Source organism: Carassius carassius, chromosome 27, assembly GCF_963082965.1.
Source record: "Carassius carassius chromosome 27, fCarCar2.1, whole genome shotgun sequence".
NCBI lineage: Eukaryota > Metazoa > Chordata > Actinopteri > Cypriniformes > Cyprinidae > Carassius > Carassius carassius.
In genome coordinates, this window is record NC_081781.1 from 19,109,148 (window position 1) to 19,124,114 (window position 14,967).

The window sequence follows — 14,967 nt, forward strand, 5'->3', positions numbered from 1 at the left end:
GTATGCATTATGATTGGATGAGATAGAAACATCCTGGTTTGATTGGGTTATAAATACTGAGTCGAAGTGTTCCTCTTTGTCACACACTGTGCAGATGCTCTGTATGATTGTCTGACTTTCTTGCAAGAATAAACCTCGTTTTTTATATATATTTTTTTAGTTATTGTCTCACAACAAGAGTTGGAAAAATTTTCCATACCAAGGGTGAGTAAATCTTCAGCAATATTTCATTTAGGTGAATTAAACTCCTTCTAACTTTTAGCCAAATCGTTTTCAATAATTACTTTTACCATGTCTAATAATATCAAGTTTACCATTAGTGTAATAAATCATAAACCATCGGATACAAGCTCATATCATTGCAGACTAGGCTCTTTTGTTCTATAAACTGGTTAATACACAATGCACTGATGTTCTGAAGAGAGTGTCTCAGAGTGAAGTTCTCATGGCGTCTCTCCATACATTACTGATTCTGTGTGGATGTGCCACAGCCCTGTGTTTGGTGAGTAAAATAATTCAGATGTCAGAGAAACTATTTTGCGATCATGTGTTTATTAATATTGTGTTAAAGCAAAACTTACACAGCTATTGTTATATTAAAAAAAAATGACCTTGTTGAAGACTGAATGAGTTTTATTATAGTTTGTGGTTATTTCATACAATATCAAAACTTACACTGTAATAGCTTGTTTTTGTAAATGTCCACCTCTGACACTTATCTCTCAAATGTTTTCTTTAAAAGCCAACATCTTCACTCACTGGTGAGTATAACATTCACATCATTTTAATATAACTGTTTTTTCTATTGATATTCATATAATATTTTCAGAATTTTTTTTTTGTAGGCAATACAGTGATTGATGTGGATAATGGAAAAGAACTGGATATATTTGAAATAAATGAAGGTTTGTGTTAACAATAATATTGCATCTTAAATCTGTAGCATAATTTCTATAACAGTTTTGCATTAACTGCTGTCTCATTCAACAGCGGCAGGACTTGACCTGGTGGAAGGAGACATTCTGATAAATGAGGTCAGTGTTTCTTTGAACGAATTCTCATGCTACTTTCCACAAACACGATACAAATTAGGGCCTGAATCTCTGGGCTTAAAAAAATTATGGAAATTTTTTTTATGGACATTCTTAACCTTCAGAAATTGTCAACATTAACCTCAGGAGGTCAAAATAATGTGTAAATACAGTTAGATACACTAAACATCACAAACATAAAAATGATAACATTTTATTTAAATAAAATAAATCCTTGTTTGGTTTATATTTAACAGGGAGAAGACAGAAACACTATTCTGGATGAAAAGTATCGCTGGCCGACCACTGTGCCATATGTCCTAGACAGCAGCCTCGGTCTGTGAATATAATAATAACTGATTCAGTTCTGTTGAATTTATGCTTTGACCTGTATCTGATATTATAATTCTAACTTAATATTTGCTCCAAATTACTCACTCGCTGTCCTTATTCTTTTCTTATTTTATTTATTTATTAGTATTATTCTTTTTTTCTGTAGAAATCAATGCTAAAGGTGTGGTACTGAGAGCACTTGAGCAATACAGACTTAAGACCTGTATTGACTTTAAACCCTGGGATGGAGAGCCAAACTACATTTTCATATTTAAAGATGATGGGTAAGAAAACACTACACACATTTAAACTCATCTTCACACATTGTGCAATAATCAAATTGCCATTCACATTTATGTAAATGGATGTCACATTTCTTTCAAAATCTTATTTATAAAATCTCCATGGAATCAAAATTGAATTTTTTTTTTGTTTTTGAGTATGAATATGTTATCTGTAAGCTATAGTGTGCTCCAAAACAATTACAAAATTTGCATTTAAAGATGTAACCATTCAAAACTTACAGGGCCCGATCATACACCTGGCGCAATGCGACGCAAGGCATTTTCCCGTCCAGCGCCATGTTTAATTAGCAAATGTATTTGCGCTCTTTTTTGCGCCCATGGGTGTGCTGGTCTAAAAAACAGGTGTTCAGGCGCATTGCTGGCGCATTGCTATTTTAAGGAGCTGAAAATAGACTGCGCCATAGACCAACTCAAACCTGGTCTAAAGTCTAAAGTCAATGTATTTTCTTTGTTATTTAAAGAGCGTACATGCTGCTTATTAAACACAGGGATGCACAGCAGCACACAAACATGCCAATTAATAAAAATTAAAGGATCGCAATGCATAAGATTTTTTTCTAGGCTAATTATATATATACTGTATATATATAAAAGCCAACATATATATATATATATATATATATATATATATATATATATATATATATATATATATATACTGAGAAATATGTCATGGAATATGAGACTCTGATTGGTTTATTGCACGTTACACCCAAAAAACACCCATTACTCATTAAGAGAATAGGGAAAGCCCGCTTAGACCATGCGCACGGGCGCGCCAACCGTTTTTCCGTCGTTAAAATAGCAAAAGTGGATTTGGACATGCCCTGGGTGCAACTGCGCTATGAACTTTACACTTTGCATTTAGATCGTTAAAATAGGGCCCACAGTCTCTAACTTTTCTCAATATGAATAAACTATTTTTCAGCTTCTCGTCAAACTTTCTGTCCAAACAAATGCTTTCTATAATCCAAAGCACCCCTTCCCTTAGACTAGATGCTGAAATCGGTCACTTGTTCACAGAATTATTATTATTATTATTATTATTATTATTATTATTATTATACAGCATTAAAATCTATTCTTCTCACATTTATTTGTGGTTGTACTGGCGAATCCAGATCTCAACAAGAGATCACAGCAATTTACCCAAGCACCTTACGAAGGATATGTGCAGTGCCCATGAGTGTGATCTTTTGCATTTCACTAGCTGACAGATGTCCTGTGAACATTTTTAAGTTCTGAATGAAACCTTTCTTTAATGTTCCTAATTCTCCTATTATCACTGGTACAGGTCGAGTGGTACAGGTCGAGTTTTACCAGAGGTGGGTAGAGTACCCAAAAACTGTACTCAAGTAAAAGTAAAAGTACTTCTAGAAATATTTACTCAAGTAAAAGTAAAAGTACTAGTCTTGAATAGTTACTTGAGTAAGAGTAAAAGAGTATCGGATAAAAAATCTACTCAAGTAGTTAGTTACTAGTTACTTTGGGTCATATATACTGAGCCTATTTTTATTTAGATATATAGATAAAATGTATGTAATGTATGTGTGCGTGTATAAATGTATATATTTCATCAGCCTTTACTCCTATTTATGTAATTTATTATAAAACCCTGCATGTTTACTTAAGTAACAGATATAGGTGTCATTCCATAACATATTTTTAATACGACTGACTTTATATTAAATGTGAATTTAACATTGAAAGTTAATGTGATATAAATATTGCTACTAATCTTTCATTGTTCAGAAAGAGAGCAAATAACATTTAAATTATTAAAGATCATTTTCACTGACAGTCTAGATTTCAATCACTCTCAGAAACTCCCATTAAAATCACTGAAACTGTTAACACTCTGAAATCAATATCTTAATTAAAGATTCGAACACACATCTGCACTTTGTTGTTTCTGACGAGAGAATTCGCCAGAAAGAGGTATTCAGTCAGTGAGCGAGTGAAGGAAGCACCGGCATTTTAGCGATGACTCATCGGAACACCTTCGGATTGGCTTTAATAAGCTCAAAAGAATCAAGTGTGAATAATGCGCAGCGCTGTAAAAACGCGTCTGTCTCATGCTCAGCGCCAGCAAGCAATCACAGATCTGAATTTAGCAGCTGGAAGTGCTGAACGTACTTGGACCGGTGTGATTGTATTAAAATTAATAAAATCTTAATCGGCTATTTTTTGTCTTTTGGAAGCTGCATTCAAATTGACTCCCCTCTGTTATAAGCCACACACGTACAACAAACTAATGTCACAGTGGTATCGCGTACTGTAATCGAATGTAGCCCAAGTTATTACCTGTTAAACAGTAGACAGCACACGCGTTGTTCATCTAATAAGGATCTCCATCGCTAGCAAATAATAGCCTTTGCAGATTTGCTTTCAATTCAATGCAGTTCCAGCCACGTTTTCAACGCTGCTGATGTTAAACGTTACAACTCCGAGTGAACCACTTCAGACGCTCAGCGCGCGCGGCAGGGAACTGAACAAATCATTCAAACTGATTCATGAACCAATTCACTCGTTTGCCAATTGGTTTGATCAAGCCTTTGAACAGAATTGACTCAAAAGAATGAATCATTCACAAATGGGCATCGCTCATTGCCCAGAGAAAAGTAGACGGCGCGTTTGGAATAAACTGAAGCATTTATAACATTTATTGGATTAAGATAAAGTAACGAGAGGAGCGTCGCCCACAGTAACGGAGTAAAAGTACAGATTTTTCCCCAAAAATTTACTCAAGTAAAAGTATAAAGTACCCATCTTTAAATATACTCCGAAAAGTATTAGTTACCCCAAAAAATTACTCAAGTAAATGTAACGAAGTAAATGTAACTCGTTACTACCCACCTCTGAGTTTTACATTTCCACATCCTTATTATTATTATTATTATTATTATTATTATCTGTAGTAGTAATGGTGTTTCATCAATGTTACAACCAAAAAAGGTACATAATCACATTCCAAAATACAGTATAACCAAACTTGTTCAGCCTTGGTTGATGCTGCACATCTACCATCACACGTGCAATGCAAATTTTGCACATATTTTACACACCTGCATTTAAATGCAGCTGCATTTTTTTAAATTAAATTATATGAAAGCAAGTAGGGCTGGGTGATACATCGATTTTATCGCTTAACTTGAATTTGTAATTTACATCGGTTTGTTTGAATGAAAATCTGTTTTCTTTTTAACATCAACATTTTTAACACCGACGCTCCACTCAGGCTCCCGTAGTTCTGAGTGGCTCAACCCTCCCCGCGAGTCTGACAGAGACACGCTGCAGAGCAAAGGATGAGCGGAGCGTGTGATTCTGACTGGAGCAAGGAGAGGATATTAAGAGTCTGAGCGTCGTGGTTCTCTTACGAGAGTTCTCTCGTACTGCGTCTTAGCTAAGACGCCATGGGAAAAGTCTCTTTTCACGAAATACTGAAGCAAAAAATTATCCTTAATTTTGAATTGTTGTAAAGCGCATTTGCAGCAACACACAGCCATAAGCGAGACGGCTCGCTCGCTCATTGGCTGACTCAAAGGCTGACTCACCTGATTTTTCATCTCTTCAGCGAAGCTCACGCATCGTTGGATCACGAAGGAAGCAAGCGCCGTCTGATGAGCATCTCAGCGGGACGAGCCACTTCTGAAGCCGCTGGCCTTCACCGCCTTCCACTGCCGTTCCTGCTGCGCTCTCCGGCGCCTATATCCTTTATATCCTTGTGTGTATCCTTTATATCCTTTATATCCTTACGAGCTGCGTCTTTTTAAAGATGCCCTCGTGCGGCTCGTGCAGAGCCCCGCTCAGCGAAGGAGACCGTCACGTCATCTGTGTCTCCTGCCTGGGTGAGGATCATGCAGCACTCGCGCTCGCTGACGGCGGCTGCCCTCACTGCGAGCTACTGCCGATGGTGACTCTGAGGACTCACCTGGCATTCTTCTCCGAGCCTGCATCCTCCGCTCCGCCGCAGCACCATAAAAAGCGCCGCTCCCAGCGATTACCGGAACCACCTCCAGCTCTACCGAGCTCGCCGGTTCTCCCTGCTTCACCGGCCTCCCCTGCATCGCTTCCCGATGGTGAGCGCCCGCTGTCTGCTGCCGCGTCTTCCGAGGAAGTGGATCTCAGGGCCGCGTCGGATGAAGAGGACACGTGCTCTCGGCGAGCTTCGGGCAGTGAGGGTTGGGCGTGCTCCGGGGATCTCGCGCCTTCTGCTCAGAGGCCCGGCAGACGGGCTGATATCGAGAAAGAGCTGATGCGAGTGCTCACGCTGGCCGCGGCGAGCCTCGGCCTCGAGTGGTCTGCACCAGCGCCCCCCTCTCGTTCCCGGCTGGATGGTAGCTTTCTGCCAGATGAGCGTATTTCTCCCAGCTCGAAGCCTGCTTCATGAAGAAGTGGCGAAAGCTTGGAATGCTCCATTCTCGGCGCGAACTCGGTTGTCTGTTTCGCCAGCATTCTCCACACTGGATGATGCTAAAAACAGAGGCTACCAGTCACTTCCGCCGGTGGAACAGGCTATAGCAACGCACCTTTGCCCGCCCTCTGCTGGACGGCGGACGAAAGCGGCGTTGCCATCGAAAGCCTGCCGCATGACGTCATCTCTGCTCACACAGATCTTTTCTGCTGCTGGGCAGGCTGCGTCTGCGCTACACACCATGGCCAAGCTGCAGATTTTCCAGGGCGATCTCCTCCGCAAGCTGGATGAGATGGGACCTGAAGCTATCTGCCTCGTGGATCTGAGGAGTGCTTCGGATCTCTCCCTCGTTCTCGCTCTACCAGCCGTCGCCCCGCGCCGCGGGAGTCACGGCAGAGGATTGCGGTGAAGCCGGAAACCCCGAAGGCATCCTAGCACTTCTAGGAAAGTGCCATGGCCAAGCTCTCACCCAAGCGCGCCGCTGTTGCAGTTCCAGGAATTGTGACTGTATCAGCGTTTTCTGCAAAGCGCAAGCCTGCACAGTTGCCCGCTTGCCTGCACACAAAAGTTGTTATCACGGCTACCCAGATATTTCTCGAAAAGAGTGTTATTTCTGGTGTTCCGGCCACGGCCGATGGTGCTATAAATGTAGTGACGATGCCCACTCCTCAGTGCCCATCTCCACATATAAGCACAGCCCTGCACACAGGGCTCGCGCCCATAAGATCGACTCAGCTCGGTCGCGCGTGCTACATAGTAAATTTGCCCACTCCTCAGTGCCCACAAACACTATGTCACACACGGCGCGCGGTTTCTGTAAAAATGAAACCTGTGCACGTACGCTCTGCCCAGGCAGACAGTGAGTCGAAAGCAGTAAATGTGCACGCTTACAGCCCACAGTTACTCGCAGACATCACGAGTCCCACGGGACCCGCTCAGCCCTCCCTCAATCGGTTAAGCACCGTGGCGGGGTCGAGGAAGAGCGATCTGCCCGCTGTGATCAGCGCGCTCCCCGCCTCAAATGCCACAGGCATAATGCCCATGGTGCAGCACATCGAAGCGTTGCCGTTGCCCAGTCAACAGAGCGCGCTTCACATCCAGCCCTTAGCCATTCATGCAGATGCATGGTCAGCGCTTCCAGGGGTTTCGGATTGGGTGCTAGGCATTATAAAGAGAGGCTACTCGCTACAGTTTTTTCGGCACCCTCTGCGCTTTTTAGCGCGCATCGAAACTACGGTCAAAACAGAAGTAGCACACCTACTTAGGGCCGAAATATCAAAACTGTTGAGCAAAGGGGCTGTGGAGCCTGTATCTCAAGCTCAAAGCGAAGCGGGGCTGTACAGCCGATACTTTCTAGTGCCCAAGAAAGACGGGGGTCTCAGGCCCATACTGGATCTAAGACAGTTGAACAAGGCATTGGTGAAACACAGTTTCAGAAACTGATCTAACTGATCTAAATAGATCTAAAGGACGTGTATTTTCAAATACAGATAGCGTCACATCACAGGCGATATTTGAGATTCGCCTTCGAGGGCCAGACATACCAGTTTACAGTCCTGCCATTCGGCTTGTCCGTGGCTCCTCGTACATCGTACATCCTCTCAGACTCAGAGGCATGCGAGTGCTGAACTATTTGGACGACTGGCTGATTCTGGCTCAATCACGATCAGAGCTCGTGGAACACGGGGCCATTTTACTCGGTCACTTCGAGAAACTCGGTCTCAGTGTCAACTGGATGAAGAGTTCGCTGAACCCCAGTCAGACGATACTGTTTTTGGGTATAGCTCTGGACTCACGTTCCATGACGGCGCGGCTGTCACCACAGCGCGTGTTGGGCATTCAGCGCGCAGCGAGTTCTCTCCTCTGCGGCGCGACCGTCTCGCTCAGAGAATTTCAGAAGATGCTGGGTTTCATCGCCTCAGCATCTCCAGTTCTTCAGTTGGGCCTGCTCCGCATGCGCCCCCTGCAGTTCTGGCTGAGAGCGCAAGTACCGCACGGAGCGTGGATATCTGGTCGGCTGCGTCTCAGGGTCAATCAGAGCTGCATTACAGCCCTGAAACCCTGGATGGCGAACGACTGGTACCAATCAGGTGTAAGCCTGGGGACTTCCTCGAAAGTGAAGATGGTGTCGACGGACGCCTCCACTTAGGGATGGGGAGCGCTGCTCGAGGGCAGACCGTCCTTTGGCCTGTGGTCAGAACGGGAAAAGCTCCAGCATATCAACTGTCTGGAAATGCTGGCAGTGGAGAACGCGCTGACGCGTTTTTGTCCCCGAATCAAAGGCCACCACGTCTTAGTCCGTTCGGACAACATGTCTGTGGTGTCCTACATAAATCGCCAGGGCGGTCTCGGGTCCCCAAAACCTGTACGGGTTGGCGGAACGCCTCCTGGTTTGGGCTCAGCGCAACTTGCGCTCGCTGAGGGCAGTTCATGTGCCTGGGCTACAGAATCTGGGTCCAGACAGGCTGTCCAGAAACAACATTCCCACGGGTGAATGGTCTCTACACCCGCAAACAGTCCAGCTGTTGTGGGAGAGATTTGGCAGGGCGGAAGTGGACCTCTTCGCATCCCACGAAAACACTCACTGCCCCGCGTTCTTTTCCAAGAATGAAAGCGCTGTCACGGAGATGGCCGTGCTGACCGCTTTATGCTTTCCCCCCCGTCTCCCTCCTTCCGCAGGTGATAGAACGGGTGAGGGAAACGAGATGCTCAACACTGCTTGTAGCACCATTTTGGAAGAACCAACCATGGTTTCCAGATTTGATGCAGTTAGCAGACACTGCCCCGTGGCCAATGCCGTTGAGGGGGGATCTCCTCTCGCAGGCCGGGGGCTCGATTTGGCACCCTCAACCGGAGTTGTGGTCCCTCCATGTGTGGGCGCTCAACGGTTACCCGCTGATCTCTCAGTGGGAGTGCTAAATACCATCACTCAGGCTAGAGCTCCGTCGACACGACGGCTGTATGCCTCGAAGTGTTTGGTGTTCTCCAGCTGGTGCAAAGCTCGGGGATATTCACCCCTTAGTTGTGAGGTGACAGAGGTTCTCTCCTTCCTGCAGGAGCTGTTGGATAAGGGCAGAGCCCCCTCCACGCTTAAAGTTTACGTGGCGGCTATCGCAGCGTTTTCTGAGACAGCGCTCGGTCAGTCAATAGGAAGGAACGATTTGGTCATCCGCCTCCTTAGAGGAGCTAGGAGGCTGAATCCTCCCAGACCTCCGTCAGTCCCTGTATGGGACCTCGTGACGGTTTTGGAGGCCATGAAAGGTTCCCCTTTCGAGCCTATCCTAACGATTAGCCTCAAGCATCTGTCGTTCAAGACAGTGTTCTTGTTGGCTCTCGCTTCAGTGAAGCGTGTGGGTGACCTGCACGCGCTCTCGGTGAGCCCGTCGTGCTTGGAGTTTGGGCCTAATGACTCAAGGGTCATACTCAAACCTAGGCACGGTTATGTGCCGAAAACCCTCAACACGCCGTTTCGGGCTCAGGTTATTGCCCTGTCTGCCCTGTCGGTGTCAGGAGAGGATGGAGACTCGAGTCTTCTTTGCCCTGTTAGGGCTTTAAGAGCTTATATGTCTCGCTCTGCTGTCTTTAGACGGACTGAGCAGCTGTTTGTCTCATTCAGTGGACGTTCCAAAGGAATGGCTGTTTCGAGACAGAGCCTATCCAGATGGATAGTTGACGCCATAGCGTTAACTTACGCTTCCAGGGGCCTTCAGTGCCCACTGGGCGTCAGAGCACACTCCACAAGTGGCGTTGCCTCGTCGTGGGCGTGGTCTACTGGGATCTCCTTGCAGGATATATGTATGGCGGCAGGTTGGGCCTCGCCGTCTACATTTATCAGGTTCTATAACCTGGAGGTTCCCGCCTTGCAAGCAAGGCTGCTGTCGGTATAGTCGAATCAGGGCCCTGATTGGAACTCTGAGATCGTGAGCGTTATGCGCTGCCGACTGTTATATGGGCAGTATTGTGTAAGACCTGCATTACCACATTGGTCAGGCCTTGCCTCGACTGTGTGATGTCATATTGCCACGTCTACGGGCTCTCTGTGAGTCCCTCGGGTGACTGTGCACTGTAAATCCTGGGCGTTGCTTCCAGGTTTATTGGTGTGTGATCCCTGCGCGCACGGCGCTTTACATGGGGTTCCCGTAGCGTCTTAGCTAAGACGCAGTACGAGAGAACTCTTGTAAGAGAACGTACTCGGTTACTAACGTAACCTCGGTTCTCTCTAGAAGAGGGAACGAGTACTGCGTTCTCTGCCGTGCGTACGATTCACTCTGGTTCGCTTCGGCGATGAATTAAATCAGGTGAGTCAGCCTTTTCGAGCTCTCTTTATAGGGTTAGGCCACACCCGTTTCGGCGGGATGTTGCATCAGCCTGCCGTCGATAGACTTGTGCAGTTGCCGCAGAGCAGCCAATGAGCGAGCGAGCCGTCACGCCTATGACTGTGTGCTGCTGCAAACGCGCTTTACAACAATTCAAAATTAAGGATAATTTTTTGCTTCAGTATTTCATGAAAAGAGACTTTTCCCGTAGCGTCTTAGCTAAGACGCAGTACTCGTTCCCTCTTTTAGAGATAACCAAGGTTACGTTAGTAACCGAGTATGTTTTCACTCGCTTCAAGAGCCTCCATCACGAGTAGAATTCATGCCAACAGCCCGTAATATAATTGCATATTCAGCAATAATTCATGTTAAACATATTTAGCTATGGTTTGATCAGGTTAAAATGACTGCAAGAGTCAAGCGGGATGTTAAAGGCTAAGGAGTTTGTCTGTTTCTATTACTGATTATTTTCGGGTTAAAGCATGATTTAAACAGATACACCACATTCACACGCAATCGCTTTAGCAATAATGCATTCAAACAAATGTAATCTTACAGTGCTACTACATCATCAGTAGGCTGATCTGTAATTGATCTGTTTAGATAAAATAACTGACAAAAATGTACTGTTATTTTCCTCACAAACAAAATTTGCACAGCAGAAAGCAGCAATTAAAGATTTAATGCTTACAATGTTATTAGTTTGGCATGTGATAGGGAAAAAAGTTTACACACAATAGCCTAAGCCACTTTGAAACTCTCCTGTTATTTTTTTATTATTATTATTTTATATAGGCTACGTTTTGAACATAACATTTCAAACATACTGAAGGCGGAGCGGAGTTTATAGTATCAGTGCGCGCGGAGCTGATGCTCTGAGCGCGGAAGAAAGTTGTTGCTGCTCTAGCTACTCTCACAGACTCTGCTGCTGTAAATAATACGATGATATAACCATGCAGTCAATACAGATATTTAATAAAAACATTAAAAACAAGCAGGGCTGTAACATAACCCATTAAAAAACACACGCCAGGTCTACACCGGACATGAGTGGCGTGATCTGACAAAAGACAACAGAACCTAGTGATGGATACACTGGACACGATCCCCATCAGTGACCTGATGCTCGTTCTGTTTTATGATGAAATGTACTGATACTGTGTTCAGATGATTTGACACTATAGTGTGATGTCATCAAGTTTAGACACCCTTTTAGCCCAGTGGGGCGTCCGTAAATATAATAAAATATATTTACACTTGCTCTGTCCTCCGTCCATGACACTGACTCACTGCGGAGCTGCAGTTTGAATATGAACAGCTCTTAACACTGAGTGGATGGTTAGATGCATGATGGGCTAGTATAAACAAATAATAATAATAAAATAAAGGTCTTTTCAGCATTAAGGTAATAACATTACAGTTTTTTTATCATCTTGTCTCAGTTTTACATTTATAACTATATTAAAACTTGTTTTGAAAAATTTCTTTGTCATTTGAATATTGATTTTAAGATCGATTTAAATCATAAATCAGATTTTTTTAGGCCATATGCTATCGCCCAGCACTAAAAGCAAGTAAAGAAGGCTCCCTTTAAAATCACTTAAGTTGTCAATTAATAAAGTTATTTTTTACATAGTGTGCATTTTGTTGATTATAATGAGAGAACTTAGTTTAATCGTGAGGACGGTTTATTAATCCGTCCATTCTTTAGATTTTCAAAGATTTAGCTAAATTGTGCAGGTGTAATTTATTCGTTTCTTGTTTTAGGCTAATTAGGCATAAATAATGTGAACGAAATTATACAGTGCTTCAGGTTTAAACATGGAACAATCCGATCGCCTCAGAGTCAGTCCCCTTAAATTTCATGTGATACCGGCGTCAGACCGGTCTCCTCCCCGTCTTTCAGCGCGCTCTTCAATCCGCAGACCGCGTTGGAGCAGCGCAAGCGCACTTAAACACAAACAGAGGACACAAGGTATGTGTTTATCGATAGATTGTTAGAATATCCGTAACTGTGCAGTTCTTTGTCATAAATACATTTTACAAAAGGTCACGAGGGAGCAGTCGGTTTCTCATCTACTGTAAAGTTTTCGCTTGTCACCGATCATCATACCACAGCTGTTTCCTCCAGCGACAATCTAGCCCTTAACACATATGAACGAACACATACTTTAATTACACTTATTTAAATATACTTAATTTAATAAATATACTTGATCATAAATCAGATTTTTTTAGGCCATATGCTATCGCCCAGCACTAAAAGCAAGTAAAGAAGGCTCCCTTTAAAATCACTTAAGTTGTCAATTAATAAAGTTTTTTACATTGTGTGCATTTTGTTGACTATAATGAGAGAACTTAGTTTAATCGTGAGGACGGTTTATTAATCCGTCCATTCTTTAGAGTTTCAAAGATTTAGCTAAATTGTGCAGGTTTAATTCATTCGTTTCTTGTTTTAGGCTAATTAGGCACAAATAATGTGAACAAAATTATACAGTGCTTCAGGTTTAAACATGGAACAATTTCTTAATCAGTTTACAGACAAATGTCTTTTTTCCAAGAAGTTATCTGTCAAAATAAAAGACATGTAACAATTAACAAAAATGCATGTTGTTTTATTAAAGGAATTTAAAAATATAAATTAAATATAGGCATAATATATGAAAATATTGACATTGCCACTTTTAATGCTCCAATGCAAAGTAAACCACAATTTCTTTTAAATAATATAACACATAATCCATATAATATAAATAATACTGCAAACCTTTTAAATGTATCAAATCTAAAATATGGTTGAATACCATGTAGCTTAGAGAAAATATAAGGACAAGCACAGGCTTGACATTTATCCTGCTTGAATTCATTCTAAGAAATGCACATAACTTCATAAGTACCAAACTTTCATCTGTGAATATTACATATTAAATATTTTAAATATTTTAACTATAGTGTTTTTCTTTCATTTTCCGTGACTGAAGCCATCAAATGTAACACATCAGCGAGGCAAAACTGATGTCTATTTGCGAAAATGTGCTTTGATGCGCTTTTTTGATAACTTGTGGTTAAAGCGCCACTCAGTGGTCAAAAGCTGCAAATGCACTTTACACTGCCGCGGCGGCGGTACCCGCGGCAGTAAAAAGGGCCTTTAGGCTGTCCACTTACTGTAAAACATGACATAAGATACAATTGATAAGGATATATAAAAGTCATGTAAGGGAAACCGGTCAATTTAGCTCAAAAGGAATCATTTAAGATTTAAAAGGGAATTTGAACAGAATCACTGTTTCATGGTTGATCACTGAGATGCCCTGCGATTCATTGAATGAGCCATTTAACATCAAATCCGCACTGGATATTAATATCCAAAGTATAGTGAAAACACTATTAATTAGCACAGTAACAAGATCGGCAGTTTAAGACATTAATTTGTAAGCAGAAAACACAAGATACTTCTCTTTTCAATATGAATAAGGCTTTATTAGATAAATCTAAGACATATAAGCTAATCTAACACATAAGCACTCGCACTCATACATTCACACTAGTTGCAGGAAGATAGAAAATTAGGGAAGAATTAGTTTAAGAGAATGAAAATATGAAATCCCAAGTTTACAGCAATACGTGACATTGCAAAGATATGAACAACCATCAGTCACTTAATTAACCCTCGCATTGAGTTTAAAATGAGGTTAAAATTATATTAGATACACCAGTACAGATCAGAGTCTGGAGGTAAAGTTACTTGCATCAGCTGTGTAAAGGGGTTCCCTTTGTTGACGTTGAAAGCAGAGGTGTCAAGTAACGACGTACAAATACTTCGTTACCTTACTTAAGTAGAAATTTGGGTTATCTATACTTTACTTGAGTATTTATTTTTCAGCCGACTTTTTACTTCTACTCCTTACATTTCCACGCAAGTATCAGTACTTTCTACTCCTTACGTTTTAAAAATAACTCCGTTACTGCTATTTAATTTCAGCTTGTTTTCATTCCGGCTTGTCATCATTCCAAAAAAAAAAAAAAAAAAAAACTATCCAGATAAATTGCGCAATCCGGATGGAGTGAATTTTATTGTGGTTGGATGAGAAGTATAAACATATACCATTCCGACACCCTATTGGTTTGTATGCGATCCATCACACCTGAACATGAGACAAATCACATCACACTCCAGCAAGGACATAGCCAGTTTTGGGTTCGTTTATCAAAAAATATATTTCTTAAAAGTAGGGTTGGGTATGGAACCGGTATCCGATCGCCTCAGAGTCAGTCCCCTTAAATTTCATGTGATACCGGCGTCAGACCGGTCTCCTCCCCGTCTTTCAGCGCGCTCTTCAATCCGCAGACCGCATTGGAGCAGCGCAAGCGCACTTAAACACAAACAGAGGACACAAGGTATGTGTTTATCGATAGATTGTTAGAATATCCGTAACTGTGCAGTTCTTTGTCATAAATACATTTTACAAAAGGTCACGAGGGAGCAGTCGGTTTCTCATCTACTGTAAAGTTTTCGCTTGTCACCGATCATCATACCACAGCTGTTTCCTCCAGCGACAATCTAGCCC

General features: G+C 42.6%; 1 protein-coding gene across 2 annotated transcripts in view; it reads left to right on the forward strand.

Moving 5' to 3' along the window:
* Positions 1–271: 271 nt before the first annotated feature.
* Positions 272–14,967, forward strand: part of LOC132106949 (meprin A subunit beta-like) — a 36,216-nt gene continuing 21,520 nt past the window's right edge. Inside the window, exons 1-6 of one of the 2 annotated variants that reach the window (XM_059513061.1) lie at positions 272–502; positions 743–761; positions 846–905; positions 997–1,034; positions 1,289–1,367; positions 1,531–1,648. In XM_059513061.1, coding sequence (XP_059369044.1) covers positions 446–502; positions 743–761; positions 846–905; positions 997–1,034; positions 1,289–1,367; positions 1,531–1,648 — 371 coding nt within the window. In that variant the 5' untranslated portion in view covers positions 272–445. Of the gene's footprint in view, positions 503–742; positions 762–845; positions 906–990; positions 1,035–1,288; positions 1,368–1,530; positions 1,649–14,967 lie in introns of both variants that reach the window. The other variant, XM_059513060.1, reaches the window with a different exon arrangement.